The 22,280-nt window shown below is 39.2% G+C and overlaps 1 protein-coding gene across 2 annotated transcripts in view; it reads right to left on the bottom strand.

The window, feature by feature from the left end:
- Positions 1–22,151, bottom strand: part of hadhaa (hydroxyacyl-CoA dehydrogenase trifunctional multienzyme complex subunit alpha a) — a 46,562-nt gene extending 24,411 nt beyond the window's left edge. For both annotated transcript variants that reach the window (XM_061885862.1, XM_061885861.1), the window contains exons 1-17: positions 22,011–22,151; positions 19,157–19,198; positions 18,562–18,632; positions 18,309–18,442; positions 14,814–14,952; positions 14,621–14,740; positions 14,365–14,467; positions 8,727–8,849; positions 7,707–7,825; positions 7,562–7,618; positions 7,069–7,178; positions 3,929–4,063; positions 3,671–3,842; positions 3,504–3,590; positions 1,267–1,407; positions 1,093–1,161; positions 870–983 (exon numbers count right to left, since the gene is read on the bottom strand). In XM_061885862.1, the coding sequence (XP_061741846.1) occupies positions 870–983; positions 1,093–1,161; positions 1,267–1,407; positions 3,504–3,590; positions 3,671–3,842; positions 3,929–4,063; positions 7,069–7,178; positions 7,562–7,618; positions 7,707–7,825; positions 8,727–8,849; positions 14,365–14,467; positions 14,621–14,740; positions 14,814–14,952; positions 18,309–18,442; positions 18,562–18,632; positions 19,157–19,198; positions 22,011–22,077 (1,803 nt within the window). In that variant the 5' untranslated portion in view covers positions 22,078–22,151. The remainder of the gene's footprint in view (positions 1–869; positions 984–1,092; positions 1,162–1,266; positions 1,408–3,503; positions 3,591–3,670; positions 3,843–3,928; positions 4,064–7,068; positions 7,179–7,561; positions 7,619–7,706; positions 7,826–8,726; positions 8,850–14,364; positions 14,468–14,620; positions 14,741–14,813; positions 14,953–18,308; positions 18,443–18,561; positions 18,633–19,156; positions 19,199–22,010) is intronic.
- Between the last annotated feature and the right edge of the window lie 129 nt (positions 22,152–22,280).

The raw sequence follows: 22,280 nt of genomic DNA, 5'->3' as shown, positions 1-22,280 counted from the left end.
GGTTGACAGGTATGGTTAATACCAGGTGTGTACTGAGCTGATATTGCATACTTTCTAAGACACCTCTGCCTTAAATACTTTGTTTATGTGAGTCATATGCAACCATAATTATTTGATACTTGTTTATATTGACAAATGTGGTGTTTTAGACGGCAATATTGTTCAATTAAGGACACTTATTACGTATGTCTAGCTTATGTGCTATTGTGCGCTTAGCTGTTTGGTAGCTGCTAGCTTCTAGTAGCCCATAGCCTACTATGTTGTAGATGACTTCAGTGAAATACAAGACAAGACCAAACTTGTGTGTTTCTTGGCAGACATTTAGATGTTAACTTGCTGTTCAGCTTTTCATGATAACATCCATCCATCCATTTCCTACCGCTTGTCCCTTTCGGGGTCGCGGCGAGTGCTGGAGCCTATCTCAGCTGCATTCGGGTGGAAGGCGGGGTACACCCTGGAAAAGTCGCCACCTCATCGCAAGGCCAACACAGATAGACAACATTCACACTCACATTCACAAAATAATATAAATTAAAGTTAAAGTTAAAGTACCAATGATTGTCACACACACATTTCTTTTTTCTTCTGCATTTGACCCATCCCCATGGACACCGACTGGGAGGTGAGGGGAGCAGTGGGGAGTAGCAGTGGCCGCGCCCGGGAATAATTTTTGGTGATTTAACCCCCAATTCCAACCCTTGATCCTGAGTGCCAAGCAGGCAGGTAATGGGTCTCATTTTTATAGTCTTTGGTTTGAACTCATAATCTACCGATCTCAGGGCGGACACTCTGACCACGAGGCTACTAAGTAGATCACATTGGACAACCCAAATTATTACATGCAATGCCTGTAGTGCAGACAACATTACCTCAGCCACATGAGCTGCCACATCGATGCCTACTTCATCTGCAAGCGTTGCCGCACCAACCGGAAAGCCAAAGCTGGTTGTCAAGCTGTCGAGCTTCTTTGGACCAACGCCTTCCTGTAATAGAAAAAGATCACTGTTGAGGTTGCTTCTAATAAAATAAAAGTGCTCTTCATGTCCATTAACATTCACCGAGATGCCAAAGCTGTGATAAAGCTTTCGTTACCTGAAGCACCCGGACAGCTTCTGCCAGCATGGGAGCCAGGCAACGAGTGGTGTAAAACCCAGGGCCGTCCTGCGTTTCAAGTGGAGAGACCATGCAGTAGGATTATTTTTCCAAATTGTACAATGAGAACTGCTGTACTGCATAGTGGCCAACTTCAGGAAGAACTGCTCTTACCCCAACAACAATGACGATCTTGCCCTGTTTGAGACCCACGCTAACCGCCGAAGACAGCGTGTCCTTGGATGTCTTGTCGGTGGTGATGATCTCCAGCAGCTGCATCTTGTCCACCGGCGAGAAGTAGTGCATGCCGATCACCTTTCATCCCATAGTCACACATTTAGTCAAGTGGCCCCCAAAAAAAGGTTATAGTATTGCACTGCAAAATAAAAGCTCAATGTTTGAAATTTTCAACACTTTCATTCGTATTTTTTACACAGGAAGTGTAAAAAACTTTAAAAGACAGACATGTAAACAAACAAAATGAATGATTGGTAAAATATATGGACAAAGGGTATGTCTGAATTACCTCGACTTCTTCCTACTCCTTTTCAGACATGTTGAATTGTGCAAATGTAACCAAGCCATGTTCTTTAATGTAACTTATTATGAAGCAAATAAACCATACCATTTCTGGTTTTGAGTTTAATTCAAGTTCCATTAAAAGACAACCACAATGTTTATTACTGTACTGAAGAAGAAAAATGTATGGTCTTATTCTCCTGGGGGCCACATAATTTTACTAGGCCCGCGAAGACCTGGAAATAATGTGTGCCAAGAAAGTAAATAATAATAATAAATAATAATAATAATAAATAAATATTTCGTTTTTTGACAAACAAAATGTATGAACTGCAAGAAACTGCAGTAGAAATTACAGTACTGTATTAAAACACTTTAAAAAAAATAAAAAATACTTAAGTATATACTTGTTAAGGCTGGACGATTATGGCAAAAATAATCATAATTATCTTGATTGATACTAAAATCATGATAAATACAATTATTCATACAATAGGAAAATGGCAAATTTATGGAATTGCCGAAACTCAGCTTTAAAGGGATCCTATTATGGTTTTTATCTTCCTTTTAAAACACTTCATTGTTGTCTACATAAGATGCAAGTGTGGTTCCTTGGTCAAAATTTTGCACGGATGATGTTTTACAGACCTTCTTCAAGCCACTTTTTGACCGTCTCTTCAGCATGTGCTGTTTTGTGGGGGTTTACGTGCCAAAGTTTTCCTCTAGACTAAGAAGCCCCCTTCGACTGAGTTTACATCTAGTCAGCCATTTTGTAGTCTTATATTCAGTTCAGTTCAGTTTCAGTTTATTTCGAACATGCATAGGATACAATGTAACGCATCACACCAATTCCAGTTGTTTCATTACAGCACGTCCAGGTGCTTCCATATGGAGTTTACTGACAGATATAAGTTCTAACTATAGGCTACCTTTTTTAGAAATGGCAACAGCGGAGGATGAATGTGCATATACGAGCCAGTCTGGCTTACAACCAGAGAATAGGGAAAAAGAAAGACCTTATGGCCTACAACTGGATAAAAATGTCAGACTCATGCAAAGCTGACGTAACTAAGGCAAAATAGTTGATTAAGTCTCTAATTCCAAACAGCTTATTTAGAGCAAGTTTGGAAGAAGGCAAAATTGTTTTATAAATATCTCCACTGTGCCTCCATGGTTTGCTTTCAAATTTTCGACACTAATGGGGATCCCAAATACACAAATATGAGTTGTACAGACATGTACGAAAAGTTTGTTTTTTATAATAGGACCCATAACCTAAAATAACAACCGGAAATACATTAGTAACAAGAAAACAAGAGCTCTGACTTTCCTTTTTTGTTTCTTTTTTATTCTCATGCTCACTGAAACTGAATGGATATGAGTAATTTGGTAGACTGCCTTTTTGTCACTCATACCAATAACCATCTTTTTTAGTCTTGCTCATGAATTTGCATAAATGTTGCACGGCTCGATCGTTTTTCTTCGGTTATACTGTTTTTATGATTGTGAGAAGCCAAAATCCAAATGTTATTAATTGCACAGCCTTACTGCTCGTCTCCTTTACTAATTATTTCAAAGCAGGTTATCCTCAATTTGTACGTAAAAACAATCAAATAATCAAATGCGTAGTCAATTGTGTAATAACATCATGAGGCCATGATACATTTCTATTCATATATTTTTACTGTTAGAAGCACCCCTCTGAAGGGGGCCATATGATGACAATTTGAAAGAAATATACTAGACGTAATTGTTATCTACCAGTTGCTTTGACTGGTCTTGTCATTGTGTCTTTGATTTAATCCCCAAAAAAGGGGCCGTAAAATATTTTTAGGGTGGTCATATATGTGTGTTAAGCACCATATTGTAAGATGAAAGAAGTTTATTCTGACCTTTTCTGGCCGTTTGCTGGCAGCAGCAATGTCCTTAATGGGCAGTGCGGAAGTGTTGGAGGCAAACACGCAGTGAGGAGGGATCACCTGAACAAAAAGATAACTCTCATGTTAAAAATAATAATTAGACATTTCGTCGTGAACCGATGTGATTAGAGTCTACTCACAGCCTCCACCTCCTTGAGGACTTTGTGTTTAATGTCGATATCCTCAAACACAGCCTCTATCACCATGTCGGCGGTCGAAAAGCCTGTGTAGTCCAACTGTGCCGAAAGGTTGGACATTGTGGTGTCCCGCTCAAATGATGACAGTGCTCTCTTCTTCACCTTGGTGTTCAAACTGAGAATAAAATCACAAAAGAATATGCATTTCGCCTTTTTACAACTTGGCCTTTGCTTTGTGCAGCTCTGGAAAAAAAAGATCACCCTTTGTAAACCTGCTCTTCTCCTCTGCTGATACCCTCAGCTGCAGAGTCTTTTAATATGGTGTGAAGTCCTTTGTCTATGGATACCTGAGCGATGCCTGCACCCATTAGACCTGCACCCAAGATTGCAAGACTCCTGGCAGACAGAACATGAATAAATAGTCATTTAGGCCATTTAACGAAGAGACGGCGTCACTCAGCAAACATTTGGGCATAGTTACACTGAAAGAACATTAATGGTGAAAAATACAGGATGTGTGTGAGACTGTGAGCATTATAACTTGAGCGCACCGTGTATATAAGACGACTCCCTCTACAAACTGTGACATGCTTGGAGAGGGTATATACTGTGAATACAAACCCCAAATAATGACAACTTTTTTCAGTCTTTTTTCGAGGGAATACAATCTTATACTTAGGTCAATAGGGTGTTTTTGTAAAAGCCGAATTGTTTGATACAGCCTATTGATGAAGATATTTGACAGAACCTTCTTCATCATTGCTGTAATGCCTTAAATAAATGTAAGTTTTAACACTATAAAAACCTGAAAGGATTCAGAAGTGCCTTTTTTTTAATAAATGTATTAAATGGACAAGTGTCGGCCCCCGTTAAGGAACACTTCCGTAAAAGAAGAGCTACAGTACTTAGGAACTAAAGAAGATTGCGAGATGCAACACAGAAGAAAGAACTTTGGACAACATTTTGTTTTCCATAAAAAGATGAACAAATTTGCAAAGCCAATCGGGGAAAGCACCACAGTTCTTTTTTTCAAGGTAAAACCCAAAGCATGGTTACAAGCAAACTTAAAAATGCAAACATTTTAACCTATTCCAAAACAGTTGTTATATACTTGTGTTTTTAACTATTTTTAAATTGGGCTATTGCTATAATCTGTCATATTTACACATAATCTACTAAAATCCAAATACCACGCGCTACTTAAATAGCGTGTGCAAACTTTAAAATTGCACGTCCTATTATTGGACGTATTGCGTGTAATTTATCGAAACTGTGCGTACAATTGATAACTGGTGCAGACCGCCCTAATCAAATAGAGTTTTTGTGTGCACTACGCAGCTTTCACCATGGAGACACTCATTTAGCAAATCCTGCTCCTCTTACATGTTTTTGCTATGTTTTGAAACATGCAGCAGACGTGTGCCACATTTTACAAGCATTTTAGAAGCAGTACAACAGTGCATCGACAACGAAACCTACTTCTTTACCGTGCTGAAGGTGCGATCATAAGAGATGCTGGCACTAAAAAAAATCATATTATGAGAAGTATTTTTGTTGGATTTTTTTATTTTAAAAAAGCCAGAAGCAGACACAAAAAACAACTATTTAATTTGTTTTAATCTGCCCCTTAAGTCACCAAGGAGCTGCAAAATTATAAAATTATATTGCTGAATAAGACATATCGATATGTCAAATATTCCTATTTTTGACAGTCCATATGTGTTGACAACGATACATAGAATGGAGCTTCTCTGCGATCGCGTCCTTTACCACAGCTATTTCTGCGCAACTGCCAGTTTGCATGTCCTTCCTAGATGTACTAAAATAAGACACAAAACAGTGTCTCTTGATGAATTACACTGCGTGCATTTGGTTCTGATAATCAGCATATCCGTCCATCCATTTTCTACTGCTTGTGCCTTTCGGGGTCGCCAGGGTTGCTGGAGCCTATCTCAGCTGCATTCGGGCGGAAGGCGGGGTTCACCCTGGACAATTCGCTACCTCATATATCCTGCTTATTTATAAAGAGATATGCTAAATGGATTGCGCTCCTTCTTTTTCTCGCTTAAATACCTAATCCTCAACACACAAGTTTAGTAGATCAGCTTTGTGTGTGCTATCAAGTTTGCACAGGTTTTAATAAGCGCAAACCTTTGGTGTTATTGTGTTCATTAATGTGTATTGTCCCTCTTATCCATTAATGTGCATTGTCCCTTTAAAGGCCTACTGAAATGAGATTTTCTTATTTAAACGGGATAGCAGATCCATTCTATGTGTCATACTTGATCATTTCGCGATATTGCCATATTTTTGCTGAAAGGATTTAGTAGAGAACATCCACAATAAAGTTCACAACTTTTGGTGCTAACAGAAAAGCCCTCTATTTACTGGAAGTCGCAGACGATGACGTCACATGTTGATGGCTCCTCACATCCTCACATTGTTTCTAATGGGAGCTTCCAGCAGCAAGACCTATTCGGACCGAGAAAACGACAATTTCCCCATTAATTTGAGCGAGGATGAAAGATCCGTGGCTGAGGATATTGATAGCGAAGGACTAGAAAAAAATAAATAAATTAAAAAAAGTTTTTAAAAAAAACGCGATTGCATTGGGACGGATTCCGATGTTTTTAGACACATTTACTAGGACAATTCTGGGAAATCCCTTATCTTTCTATTGTGTTGCTAGTGTTTTAGTGAGTTTAACAGTACTTGATAGTCGGAGGTATGTGTCCACAGGTGTCTTGACGCCAGTGTCTCAGGGAAGTCGACGGCAGCTTTATGGACGGCGCAAGCTCAGCTGATCTCCGGTAAGAAGCGACTTTTTACCACAATTTTCTCACCGAAACCTGCTGGTTGACATTCGGTCGGGATCCATGTTCGCTTCACCGCTGTGATTCATAGAAAAGTTTCACCTCCGGGAATTTTAAACAAGGAATCACCGTGTGTTTGTGTGGCTAAAGGCTAAAGCTTCCCAACTCCATCTTTCTACTTTGACTCCTCCAATATTTATTGAACAAATTGCAAAAGATTAAGCAACACAGATGTCCAAAATACTGTGTAATTATGCGGTTAAAGCAGACGACTTTTAGCTGTGTGTGTGTGTGTGTGTGTGTGTGTGCAGTGCTCATATTTCCTAACAGTCCGTGACGTCACGCGTACACGTCATCATTACGCGACATTTTCAAGAAGAAACTCCCGGGAAATTTAAAATTGCAATTTAGTAAACTAAAAAGGCCGTATTGGCATGTGTTGCAACGTTAATATTTTATCATTGATATATAAACTATCAGACTGCGTGGTGGGTCATAGTGGGTTTCAGTAGGCCTTTATATAAACAAACAGACTTTCCAAATGTACCAAATAAATGAACTAGCCAGTGTGTATACTATAGCTCTTACTTGACTTCCTTCTGTGGCGTCCCAAATCGGTTCTTCTTACAAGTGACCTGGCCCTGATAGAGGCCAATCAGGGCTTTGGACTCTGATGTCACTGCCAGTTTCCCAAAGTTCTGCGTTGCAGGCAAAATCAGGCACAAGCAAAGCAGATGTAGTTAATGCATGCATTGAAAATAGAGGTACTCAAGGCTTATATGGCCTACTATCACACTACCCTCCAGTGTAAATATCTTAATTTGCCTTTTTTAATACATTTATGTTCAGGACTGGCTGTTCTGGGCCTAGCCTGCGAAGGAACGTCTCTTGATGCACCCAGCAGCTCCTCTCTTCCCATCCACCATTCTGGATTTATTTTATTACAACTTTAAGTTTTCCCTGCTGTGATAGTCTACTTTTTCTTCGCCCCTACACCCAACACTGTTATTAATATTCTTAGCAGCCATCTCTTATTTCCCTTTATACCCAGTAGGCCTAAAATAACAGAGGACAAACTTACCTCAGCTTCAGCCAGATAACCTGCTTCTCTTCCCTCCTCCACTCCAGTCTTGACTGACTACTCAATTGATGACATCCCACAAACACAAACAATAAGGGAGTCCTGTTCATTATGTCAATTGTTTACAACATTTTGCATTCAGTACCTCAATGATTTTGACAGGTGCAGGGTAAAGTCCTTTAGTTTGTTTCTGGACCTTCTCACTGACAGTGTTGTAGATCTTTTTCTTCACTGGACCAAGACCCATCACTGTGTCCTGGAGCTCTGTGCACCCACAAACACAAGGTCAGGGTCAAAATGTGTGACCATTTTTTTCTGTCCAATGAGAATCACTTGAAATCGATTTAATTCCACCAAAGTTCATAGTCTTCACACTCCCTCCACTGTGCTTGTGCTTTTAACATCTCATCTTGAGTCATGTGCAAGTCTTAAAAAGGACCGTCCTAAAGTTCCAAATTATGAGACAGACAGGTCTTTCGCTGTCCACTTTGTAATCTTTTTTCAAAAAAAGCCCCTTTATCTGTGCGGTCCCCTACATGCTGCCACAGGGATCTTTTTTTTTTTTAACAAAGTACCATTTAATTTATTGGTAGATGATGTGCAAATGAATGTATCTACCATATAATTCCTACTCTGATTTGCCAGAAACACTACCTAAATTCGGTAAAAGACTGAATGTCCATATATTTTCTCAGTTTGAATGACTAAAAAAAACACAGATTGTAATTTTTAGTGAGCTCGATCTCTTCACTAGCCTGAATAACATTGCCCTTGGCCCATTACAGTCTGCATCGAGTCTTGGTGTTTTTATTGATAATTATTTTAAACTTGACAAACAAATCGGCTCAGAGGCAATAAAATGGTATGTTTTCATTAATGAGTTTTTACTATTTTTTTTTATATTCCTTATTTAATTTCACTGCATTATTTTGCTTTTACCATTTTATTGTTGGTTTGTTTCAGGTTGTGTATTTATAGCCTTGTTTGTACTTATTGTGATTTTTGTTCCAATTCTTTTACCTTTCTGTTTTTAATTTGTGCAGCACTTTGAGCTTGTTTTAAAAATTGTGCTGTATGAATAATTAAACATTGACCTTACTCTGCTGATGAATGATCAAATAAATCCCAGTTCAGTTCTGCTGTGATTAACAATGACTCAGCTTACTTTGCATGAGACTTTTCTCTTTTGAGAGGGGAACCTTCTTGTTTGCTATTCCCTTAGCCACGCCAACTGCTACTTCCTCCAGGTATTCGATTGTTCTTTCCTCTGCAGGCTTCACACCGGGACCTGGAATGATTGGACATGGTCAGTTAAGGTGGAGTCATGCTGTATTAACCCAAATAAGGTTGGTTTTTGATTTTTTTGATTTTTAATATCACCTACAAAAGGCACTCTTTTTATTCGAGCATTTAACTGATCATTGTATTTTCTCCTTAGGTTGTTATTTGCATTCTGTTTTTTATTTATATGTATTGCTACTACTACCCTCAACATTTTTATGTTTTTAATAATTTATTGATAATATTTTTATTTTTTACATATATTTTAAAATTGTTTCATATATTTTTAGATGATATTTTATTACTTAGTTATTCTACAGTGTGGATGCCTCTAAGTTGGCGTTTTTCTTCAATCCTTAGTGCTATGCAAGGTTTTGTTATGGTCAATAGTGCTGTGCGTGCATGTGTGGGTTTTTTTACCACTTCATAGCAACTTGCCTGTGCATGAAAAGTGCTACATAAATAAAATGTGATTGATTGATTGAATGCAACTCCTGAAAGGGATCTGCAGTCTTTTGAGGGAATTTTGCCTCTCAATCACAAACTTTATGAAAGACAAGCACACATATTTTTCTTTTTCTATGCATTCTAAGTCGTAAATAAATGCTAGCAAAAGCCAGCTAACAATGGGGTAATGGGATTGACTCTATTTTGCATAAAAAAGCACTCTAAAAAAACATCCAAAAACTTCCATCAATGTTTTATTTACAGTGGGGCAAAAAAGTATTTAGTCAGCCACCGATTTTGCAAGTTCTCCCACCTAAAATGATGACAGAGGTCTGTAATTTTCATCATAGGTACACTTCAACTGTGAGAGACAGAATGTGAAAAAAATCCAGGAATTCACATTGTAGGAATTTTAAAGAATGTATTTGTAAATTATGGTGGAAAATAAGTATTTGGTCAACCATTCAAGGCTCAAAATCTCACGATACATGGCCCCATTCCTTCTTTCCTTAACACGGATCAATCGTCCTGTCCCCTTAGCAGAAAAACAGCCCCAAAGCATGATGTTTGTTTCCACCCCCATTCTTTACAGTAGTTATGGTGTTCTTGGGATACAACTCAGTATTCTTCTTCCTCCAAACACGACGAGTTGAGTTTATACCAAAATGGATACATGGAAGATACAGCAGAGGATTGGGAGAATGTCATGTGGTCAGATGAAACCAAAATAAAACTTTTTGGTATAAACTCAACTCGTCGTGTTTGGAGGAAGAAGAATACTGAGTTGCATCCCAAGAACACCATACCTACTGTGAAGGATGGGGTTAGAAACATCATGCTTTGGGGCTGTTTTTCTGCTAAGGGGACAGGATGATTGATCCGTGTTAAGGAAAGAATGAATGGGGCCATGTATTGTGAGATTTTGAGCCAAAACCTCCGTCCATCAGTGAGAGCTTTTAATGGTTGACCAAATACTTATTTTCTCCCATGATTTACAAATAAATTATTTAAAATTCCTACAATGTGAATTCCTGGGGGTTTTTTTCACATTCTGTCTCTCACAGTTGAAGTGTACCTATGATGAAAATTACAGACCTCTGTCGTCATTTTAAGTGGGAGAACTTGCACAATCGGTGGCTGACTAAAGACTTTTTTGCCCCACTGTACATACTGTAAGTATATATCAGGGTTTCCCCTAGACTGCCAAGTGGTGGGGGTGTGGTTAGAAGCGTAGTCACCATGACATCATCACGTACTTTGCATGATTTGCTATGATGCCATTATTTTCTTTCAAATGGCTCATAAAATGTATACATACATTTAAATCAAATATGTCAGTATGAATTTGTATTAACATTGATATATTTTTATCATTTTGTCATCTTTTCAATTGTTGCTGCATTTTGTACAATGTACTTTGCTGAGATTTTTTCAAGTGTTTCCAGACTTTTAATGACTTTTTAAATAAATAAAAAATTGCAACAACTCGAGCATCTTCTTCTGGTGTTATTATAAAATGTACCCATATCCCTGACCACAATATATATACAAGTCACGTCCACATCGCAGACATGCTGACAACACTCCAGTCAATGGCATGAAGAAATTCAAACTACGAACATAACAAAATAACTTACTGTACACTGTCTGCTCTCAGTAGAATGCCGACTGCTGAGATGTTTATATCTTCCCTTTTAGATGAAGAATTAATCATAACCGTAAAGCAGCTAAAAAAAATTAAAAATTAAAAGGCAGGCACAAACAAGCGTGTTTTCGTTTCTTCCTCGGCATGTTTGGTTCTAAGTTGAATGTCAAAGTTGACCAACTTCTCTGTTTATGGCCACAACCTTCTACTATATAAGTTTGAAGCATGATTCATAATCCAGCACAAACTTTCACCAACTCCGAGGCGATGCACCAGCTCACCGGCTCGGTATGTCAATAGCTGCATAAGCATAGCTCTCTGTAATCAAGGCTCCGCTAGAAGTAGGTCCTCGACGTTAGCGCTTATAATAACAATATTGCTAATACTTGGTTAATATTCATGTCATGACATAAAAATTAAGTATTGTTGGTAGTATTTGGATGTTTTGGAGAGATTTATGGACGCAATAGAACACTCCCATTAGCTGCTTTGTTACCCACCTCGTATATTACAAATTAGAATGCATAAAACAAGAAAGACATATGTCAGGTTTTACCCTACGTGTAAACTGATCATTGTGCAGAGCCACAGCAAAATAAAAGCCGCCACACCTTAAAAATCAGGGTCTTTTACATGAAAACAAATTGAAGCAATACTTTGTATGAATCGATTATATATTATATATATATATATACATACATATATATATATATATATATATATATATTACAAACCCCGTTTCCATGAGTTGGGAAATTTTGTTAGATGTAAATATAAACGGAATACAATGATTTGCAAATCCTTTTGAACCCATATTCAATTGAATGCACTACAAAGGCAAGATATTTGATGTTCAAACTCATAAACTTTTTTTTTTTCTGCAAATAATAATTAACTCAGAATTTCATGGCTGCAACACGTGTCAAAGTAGCTGGGAATGGGCATATTCACCACTGTGTTATATCACCTTTTCTTTTAACAACACTCAATAAACGTTTGGGAACTGAGGAAACTAAATGTTGAAGCTTTGAAACAGGAATTCTGTCCCATTCTTGTTTTATGTAGAGCTTCAGTCGTTCAACAGTCCGGGATCTCCGCTGTCGTATTTTACGCTTCATAATGCGCCACCCATTTTTGATGGGAAACAGGTCTGGACTGCAGGCGGGCCAGGAAAGTACCCGCACTCTTTTTTTACGAAACCACGCTTTTATAACACGTGCTGAATGTGGCTTGGCATTGTCTTGCCGAAATAAGCAGGGGCGTCCATGAAAAAGACGGCGCTTAGATGGCAGCATTTGTTGTTCCAAAACCTGTATGTACCTTTCAGCATGAATGGTGCCTTCACAGATGTGTAAGTTACCCATGCCTTGGGCACTAATGCACCCCCATACCATGACAGATGCTGGCTTTTGAACTTTGCGTCGATAACAGTCTGGATGGTTCGCTTCCCCTTTGGTCCGGATGACACAATGTCGAATATTTCCAAAAACAATTTGAAATGTGGACTCGTCAGACCACAGAACACTTTTCCACTTTGCATCAGTCCATCTTAGATGATCTCGGGCCCAGAGAAGCCGGCGCAGTTTCTGGATGTTGTTGATAAATGGCTTTCGCTTTGCATAGTAGAGCTTTAACTTGCACTTACAGATGTAGCGACCAACTGTATTTAGTGACAGTGGTTTTCTGAAGTGTTCCTGAGCCCATGTGGTGATATCCTTTAGAGATTGATGTCGGTTTTTGATACAGTGCCGTCTGAGGAATCAAAGGTCACGGTCATGCAATGTTGGTTTTCGGCCATGCCGCTTACGTGGAGTGATTTATCCAGATTCTCTGAACCTTTTGATGATGAAATGGACCGTAGATGTTGAAATCCCTAAATGTCTTGCAATTGCACTTTGACAAACGTTGTTCTTAAACTGTTTGACTATTTGCTCACGCAGTTGTAGACAAAGGGGTGTACCTCGCCCCATCCTATCTTGTGAAAGACTGAGCATTTTTTTGGAAGCAGTTTTTATACCCAATCATGGCACCCACCTGTTCCCAATTAGCCTGCACACCTGTGGGATGTTCCAAATAAGTGTTTGATGAGCATTCCTCAACTTTATCAGTATGTATTGCCACCTTTCCCAACTTCTTTGTCACTTGTTGCTGGAATCAAATTCTAAAGTTAATGATTATTTGCAAAAAAAAAATGTTTATCAGTTTGAACTTTAAATATGTTGTCTTTGTAGCATATTCAACTGAATATGGGTTGAAAATGATTTGCAAATCATTGTATTCAGTTTACAGTATATCAACATCTAACACAAATTCCCAACTCATATGTAAACGGGGTTTGCATATATATTTATATATATATATATGTATATATATATATATATACACACATACATATGTATGACTAGTGACGGCAAACAAGATGCATGCGATTGTCTGGAGGGTCGGCGGTAAGACCGGTAGCCGCTTCACCGCACCTTGGCTCAAGATGGTGGTGGCTACTTCCCCAACTACGGCACACACACAGCCCCACTTTCACTCCAGCCAGACCGACCCGGCCATTGGAGCCAAACTTTCCCAGTCCCAAAGTTATGAATCTGACCTGCCGACATCCATGTTTTAACATGCCAGAGGCTGTTTAACTTGGATACCGGCTGGAGATGTGGGTTTACAACAGTAGCAATTCCTCTGGACTACAAGACAGCTTCCCTTAAAATACATTTTAAAAAGTAGTCAAATATGTACTTTTGTGTTTCGAATTAAGTGACAAAATATGTGCTAAAAAGCTTCAACTTTTGTTCAGAATCAGCTACACTTGCAACAGCTGACGTGACTTTCTTTTCATTCATTCGGAGCATAGAGTGGGTTGTTCCAAACTAAAGAGTCATTGGATAAATTGATTTATGCAAATGTTTTTTTTTTCCTTTTTAAAAGAAATATATGCATCGACTGTTAAGCAAATTATATGATGTTGTCATAGCCACGCCCCCAACGCCATAAGTATTATGGCGAACTGGGGGTATGTGTTCTTGTCTTACATCGGGATTGTGAATGATAGGCTAAAATCCTAAAAAAAAATGCATTTCCCTATAAATAGGGGTGCAAATGAGAGAATACTTTCTCTTTTAGTTCTAAAAACCTGAAAACTTTGCATGGGAAGTTCAGATAAGCAATTTAGAAAACATAATTAATTTGCATATGTATTTTTTTCTATATCTAGATGAAAAAATGATTTTATTTATTCATGTCTTTTAAGCGACCAGATACAGACTGATGTGTAAAAGAGCTGAATATTTAAACAATGTCCTGTAACACATACATGTGATCAATAATATTACAATGAAAATTAGAAAAGGTTTTATCTTAGAATAGGGTTGCACTACTGCCGTATATGTACATATGCATACACAAAATTAACAACAATAGCACATACCCAAAGGGTCCACAAGCTGGTGCACAAGCCCCATCTTCTTAGCTTTATCGGCCCGGATATTTCTGCCTGTCAGCATCATGTCGAACGCTCCAGGGAGACCCACCTCCAAACACACACGACAATGGGATTGCATATGTTGTCAACTAATAAACCCCCTGGTGAGAGGCTTGACCTTAAAATACTCTGGTGTAATTCAGTAGCCACAAGCGCGAGAATGTGGCAGCCGACTGATTAGCATGAGTGTGAGTATGTATACCATTTTGGGTAGTCTCTGGGTGCCACCCGCTCCAGGCAGCAGACCAAGCATGACCTCTGGTGTCCCCAGTATTGTTTTGGGACTTTTGGTAGCGATGCGATACTGGCAGGCTATGGCAAACTAACAGCAAAGTCACAAAAAGATTGATTTAGTAATCAGACATTTCCACTCTGGGTCATTTTGATACACGCACCTCAAGGCCTCCACCCAAACAAGAGCCATTGATGGCAGCCACAACAGGGATGGGAGACTTTTCAATCTTCTCAAACATCTTCTGACCTTCCTGGGAGAGACGGCTAACCTCCTCGCTGCTCTTACAGGCCGTGATCATACTAGGGAGACAAGAGCAAAGGAACTGCTAAAGTCAGGGCAAAATATGCTATTGGAGTTGGACAAAATTCAAGTGTTGTCTCACGAAAGCCATCAGCATCACATGATACCATAGCTTTGATCATCTATTGCATCCTGTTGACTTGATGGCATTATAACACATCTGTTAATTAACATTAAGAAATGATGTGTACAAAATCCTTCAAGTCAATGCACACTTAAAGAGCCCACGAAAGATCATGAATGTTTGTGTAATCAACCGAACGCGTTATAAGGCACATCTATTCTGCCACGGCACGAAATGAAACACTCAAGTCAGTAATTTCATGTTCTGTTGTAAATAAAGTTTAAAAACACAAGTCCCCTCTTTTACCATTTTTCTAAATGAACAAAAGAGAGCATTGCTTTTGTAGTAAGTCTTCCCTTCTATGTATATACTGTATGTATGATTGCAGGTATAGCAATAAATCAAATTTTGTAGAGGTATCTATACATTGATTGAACAAATAACATCAGTGTTCTATAGCCTCCCACTATATCAAAAAGGCTTATAAATAACAATAGTCAACTATTTTAAATTCTACAAAGACCAGCAGTGGTGTGGAGCCTTCACATACATTAAAAAAAAAAAAAGTATTGTTACCAATGTTTTCCATATGGTGGTAGTGTGACGTTGTCTGTAATGAAATAGGACAATAAAAAGGCTAAAACATATTGACATAAAAGACTGTCTTTATTCATTATTAATATCAACATTTCAGCTATTTCTCATTATGTTATGCCTTTTAGCTGTAGTTTTTTTGTTTATTTTATTCCTACAATGTACAATGGTCCATTAAAGGATCTGTGTTCAGCATATAGCCCCAGGCCACACGTTTCCTTCCTGGTACGATAAGTGGTGATCAAAGTGTTGCCAAATGACAGAAGAGTGTCTATGAGCGGCCTTTTCCTGCACTTATGGAAGTGATAAAGGTCTGGTTGAACCCTTCTGGAGATTTTTTGCCCCCTAGCGCAGTGTTTTTCCACCACTGTGCCGCGGCACACTAGTGTTACATGAGATATTGTCTGGTGTGCCGTGGGACATTATGTCATTTCACTTAATTGGGTTTGCAAATCAGTAATTATAATCCGCAAATAATGTGCCATTGTTGAGTGCCTGTGCTGTCTGTAACTTGGCAGAGTAACCGTGTAACACTCTTCTATATCAGTAGGTGGCAGCCGGTAGATAATTGCTTTGTCGTGATCACAATATGCAGACGACAGCGGGAGGCAGCATACAGGTGAAAAGGTATCTAATGCTTAAACCAAAAATAAACCGGAGGCGAGTGCCGCTAAGAAAAGGTATTGAACCTTAGGGATGACTATACAGAATGAAACTAAAACTGAACTGGCTACAAACTAAACAAAAACAGAATGCTGGAAGGCAGCAAAGTCTTACAGCATGTGGAATAGAGAAGTCGTCCACAAAGTACATCCGAACGTGACATGACAATCAACAATGTCCCCACAAAGAAGGATAGCAACAACATAAATATTGTTGATTGCCAAAACAAAGCAGGTGTGGGGAATAGCGCTCAGGGAAGAAATTAAACTGCTACAGAAAAATACCAACAAAACAGGAAAAGGCACCAAAAGGCAAAAACTAAAACATTACACACAGGGAAAAAAAAAAACACTCTAAATAAGTTGTGGCTTGATGCAACAGGTCGTGACAGTACTTTGAGACAAAAGCTATTGTGATGCATGCTTATTTATGGTTTGAAATAATATTGACACTTGTGAGACAAACTTTTTACTTTCAATATCGGCTGCTGAGTTTAATTTTTTATGTTTTCTGCTGGTGGTGTGCCTCCGCATTTTTTCTATGCGCTTTGGGTCAAAAAACGTTAAAAAACACTACCCTAATGTACACTCCCTAGGCTTGTGGTGGCGGATCACTGCTCTACCTCGCATGGAAAATAATTTCATGCCCACTTGTAGTTGACTACAGAATAAATACATACCATACCATACCATAGCAACTTTAGATGAAAGATACACTCTTTCACTTTTGATAAGGTACCTCTGCTCACTAAATATAGCGGCAAAGTAGCTAAAGTGCATCACAGATCATTTCTGCTACGTCACTGCATATTTTTTTACAGACACGGGGCATCTTTCTTTGGCAATGATTCAATGCTCACACGCCGAAAATTGATGTGGCTTGATGAAGAAAAAGTGTTGTACTGTATTCGATATAGGCCTGGGGGATAAATCAATTTCATTAATAAATTCAAGTTTTTTGTTGTAGACAATTTACAAAGAAAAAAATGTACATGCTCAGGGACACTTTGCCATTAAGCTTCCGTTCTCCTCATTTCCTTGGCGGAAATTCACACACACACATAGAACAACATGATTAATGCTAACGCAAACAAAAGCGAGACGTTTGTTCCAAAGAAAGTATTAGTTTCGTCAGAGATTTGGTTTTGCGGCAACAGGTGTGGAACCAGTGACTGCACGCTGCAAAGTTTGTTTAAAACAACAAACTTATTTCAGCATCTGAAACCGAAGCATTCAGCAGAGTGCGGGAAACGCCAAAAAACGCAACAAAAAATGCTAAATCACAAGACAAAAAAACAATATAACAACAAACTCCTGCTAAAAAGCAGCTCACTGTGGGAGAATAATTTACAGAAGGTACCATGTATGAAGAGAAAGAAGCACAATGAAAAACCATCACCAAAGCGGTCCAAGATGTACAAACAATGGAAAAGCCTGCATTTATCCACTTAGTAAACTATAGAGACCTCTCTATGCTACTTTCTTATTTGCAGATGTGTTTTAGTCAAGGAAAATGTTTTGCCTCCCATGGGAAGCTTTATGTTGAATATCATTATCTGATTCGAAACAATGCGTATTGATCAACATAATAGCAGAAGCATCACAGTAAATATGCCAGACTTATCTACAATAGCTACATTTCATCTTTTTAAACTTTAGAAAATTAATTTATACAAAGTGCAATTAATATCCGTTTTAAGAAGAACCGACTATATAAATATTTTAATTTTGCTAAGAGTGAGTAGCAGTGAATGCAGTGCCATTTACAACTACTAATTTTTGATCAAAGAGATGTGAAACTTCTCATTGTATTCATTGGTTTCTACAAAAAGAAGGCTGACAAAAACATCTAACAAAAATAGTAAATCTAATTTGTTGTGAAAAAATAATAGATTTTATTTTTAAGACATATTGCCCAGGCCTAATTCGGTACTGACGATACTGAAAACGCAGTTATCGATGTATATTTTGCCTGTTAGTATCGATACTTTTGACAAACCTACACAAGACAGAGTACTGTAAAACCACATCTTACTTAATATCCGCTCCAGCAATGAAGCAGCCAGGCTTGCTGGAGATGAAGACGGCACTTTTTACAGCTCCATTGGACCAGATCTCACCCATTACTTCTTTCAACTCAGACTGCATTTGCACAGACAGTGTGTTCACCTACATACACAAACATAAACATGAATAATCATGTCTTGCATGTCACTGTGAGACGGACGTGCAAGATGAGACTGTCGCAAACCCTCTGGCATTTGTCTCAGTCGCGGATGCAAACTCACTTTGGATGCTGGATCGTTGAGTCGGATAACCGCCACATCGTCCTTGAGCTCGTAGCTGACATGTGTTCGAGCTGAATGGTTGGAGGGGGACACACAAATAGATCAAATATTGTCAGACATATGGCGGCCAGAGCTACAATAATTTTATCTACAACTTTAACAGATGATGTCCTAGCTGTTCAAAGTCAGGACCCGGGCTGGACCACTCATCTGTGCATCAGTTGGGGACGTCTCCACTCAAGATGATCCCCTGCTGGCCCCACTATGGACTGGACTCTCACACTATTAACTAGATCGACTCAACGTCCATTGCACCGGTCGCCCGGGGGCAGGGGGGACCCCACATCTGCGGTCCCCTCCAAGTTTTCTTATTGTATCCCATTGGGTTGAGTTTTTTCTTGCCCTGATGTGGAATCTGAGCTGAGGATGTCGTTGCGGCTTGTGCAGCCCTTTGAGACACTCGTGATTTAGGGTTATAGATATAAACTTTGATTGATAATCTTTGAACAGCTCCCCATTTAAGAATGTAGACATAAAACATGGAAATTTAAAAAAAAAGCAATGAAATTACAAATGACATCCAGTTGGTTGTTACCTTCCAGTGATGAAGACACTGAGATGCATCGTCTTGCATGGCCTAAAAAAACAAAAGTGTCAACATTATGTTTACCACCTGTTTTGGACTTGTGAAAGCACTCTATCACTATGGCGGGGCATCTGTCGTTTCATCCTGGAAAATATTCATGACAAATGTGTGCTTTGTTTTAAAGATGTGCTATTTGGTTTTACACTGTATGGAAAAAAATGTGAAAAGGAATTTTACCTTTGCAACCTCATTATACTATTGGCTAAGTTTTATATTCATAAATGTAAGCTTTCCTCAATACCCGACATGTTTAGAATAAAAACTAAGAATCATTATTTGATATGATGTACTTAGTCCATAAGTACACAAACGTGTACTTAATGTGTAGTGACATTCTAATTTTTATTTTTACACTTTTTTTCCAAATTCCATTGTATGTTTTACTCTTCTAACATCACCAGATAGCAGTATAAGTGTCCACATAAGACCCCAATTCAGTAGTGTACACCATTTTGGAAATAAGAGCTAAAAGGTGATGTCCACACATGTGGCCACTAAGGCCTTATTAAGTTATGGTAAATGGGTTGTACTTGTATAGCGCTTTTCTACCTTCAAGGTACTCAAAGCGCTTTGACACTACTTCCACATTCACCCATTCACACACACATTCACACACTGATGGAGGGAGCTGCCATGCAAGGCGCTAACCAGCACCCATCAGGAGCAAGGGTGAAGTGTCTTGCTCAGGACACAAAGGACGTGACGAAGTTGGTACTAGGTGGGGATTGAACCAGGGACCCTCGGGTTGCGCATGGCCACTTTCGCAACAGCGCCACGCCGTTAAAGTACCAATGATTGTCACACACACACTAGGTGTGGTGAAATTATTATCTGCAGTTGACCCATCACCCTTGATCACCCCCTAGGAGGTGAGGGGAGCAGTGAGCAGCAGTGGTGGTCGCGCCCGGGAATAATTTTTGGTGATTTAAACCCCCAATTCCAACCCTTGATGCTGAGTGTCAAACGGGGAGGTAATGGGTCCCATTGCGCATGGCCACTCTCCCAACTGGGCCATGCCGTTAAAGCACCAATGATTGTCACACACACACTAGGTATGGTGAAGTTATTATCTGCAGCTGACCCATCATCCTTGATCACCCCCTAGGAGGTGAGGGGACCAGTGAGCAGCAGTGGTGGTCGCGCCTAGGAATATTTTTTGGTGATTTAACCCCCAATTCCAACCCTTGATGCTGAGTGTCAAACGGGGAGGTAATGGGTCCCATTTTCATAGTCTTTGGTATGACTCGGCCGGGGTTTGAACTCATGACCTACCCATCTCAGCGCAGATTCTAACCACAATGACCTCTGCCCCAGATTGTCCCCACATCAGTGTTGAACCTTTTTTTTTTACCCATTACTTTTGCTTGGCGAACTTGTTCCAGTTATGTTTTAAGTTACTAAACTGTGTTAATAAAGCTCCAAATACGTAGTGAATTTAAAGACCTACAGAAACCCACTACTACCGACCATACAGTCTGATAGTTTATATATCAATGATGAAATATTAAAATTGCAACACATGCCACTACAGCCGGTTTAGTTTACTAAATTGCAATTTTAAATTTCCCGCGAGGTATCCTGTTGAAAACGTTGCGGAATGATGACGTGTATGATGACAAGTGCGTGTGATGTCACCGGTTGTAGCGGACATGTTCTCCCAGCACCGATCACGGCTAAAAGTAGTCTGTTTTTATCGCATAACTACACAGTATTCTGGACATCTGTGTTGCTGAATCTTTTGCAATTGGTTCAATTAATAATGGATACTACAAAGAAGAAAGCTGTTGGTGTAAAGCGGTGTATGTCGGCCGGCTGTAGCGACACAAACACAGCCGGTGTTTCTTTGTTTGTTGTGAAGCTTTAATATGGAACAGAGCGGTCAAGCGAACATGTTTCTATACCACATGTCAACTGGCAGGTTTCGGTGAGAAAATTGTGGTAATAAGTCGGCTCTTACCGTAAACATGAGCGGAGCTCGTCTCGTTCTTCCTGCAGCTGTCAAAGAGGCAGCTGCGACTTTCTTGGCTCCTCCTTGGCTTCCATCAGAGACACTGGCGGTCACCACACCCCTCCGACTTTCAAGTATGACTTTATAATCTCACTAAAACACTAGTAACACTATAAGCAGAAAAGGGATTTTCCAAAATCATCCTAGTAAATGTGTCTATTAACATCTAAATCTCTCCCACTGCCCTCGTCTTTTTTTCTCTCTTCTAGTCCTTCACTCTCACTATACTCATCCACGAATGTTTCATCCTCGCTCAAATTAATGGGGAAATCGTCACTTTCTCGGTCCGAATCGCTCTTGCTGCTGGTGGCCATGATTGTAAACAATGTGAGGATGTGAGGAGCCCTACAACCAGTGACGTCACGCGCACATCGTCTGCTACTTCCGGTACAGGCAAGGCTTTTTAATTAGCGACCAAAAGTTGCCAACTTTTTGTCGATGTTCTCTACTAAATCCTTTGAGCAAAAATATAGCAATATCGCAAAATGATCAAGTATGACACATACAATGAACCTGCTATCCCCGTTTAAATAAGAAAATCTAATTTCAGTAGGCCTTTAAGTTACTAAACTGTGTTAATAAAGCTCCATACACGTTGTGAATTTAAATACACGATTGTGAAACGTATTTCAAAGACAGTTTTTAACATAGCTTTTAGCGCCATCGTGCGTAAGCTCTGAGTATTGCCGCTACTGATATAGGTGAAAGTTTACCTCGGGTCCAGCAATGGAAATTGTCAGACGGAGCATTTAGGAAAGGTTTTCAGTTATATGTTAGGGGGCTTTTGTCACGTACCTGGCAAAATGAGGTACTTCTTGGTTGCAAACCGAGAGAAAACGCCGGCAGAAAGACTGGCAGCCATGTTTAACTGACAGTCCAGCAAGGAGAGCAAATTCACACTCAAGAGGGCGCAATTGATTACCGGAAGTTTAATGACGTTTAGTGTCCGCCAGAATAAAAATAATCTCGAATCAATATGACAATACTAGTTTTAATACAAATATTATGTTATGAATTTAAATATTCTAACTAAACTTTTCTAAACTAGTAAAACAAAACAGTTGA

The sequence above is a fragment of the Nerophis ophidion genome, linkage group LG24 (genome assembly GCF_033978795.1).
Source record: "Nerophis ophidion isolate RoL-2023_Sa linkage group LG24, RoL_Noph_v1.0, whole genome shotgun sequence".
NCBI classification, from domain to species: domain Eukaryota; kingdom Metazoa; phylum Chordata; class Actinopteri; order Syngnathiformes; family Syngnathidae; genus Nerophis; species Nerophis ophidion.
Note: the sequence above shows the minus strand (reverse complement) of the source record. Positions and strands in the feature narration are given on the sequence as shown.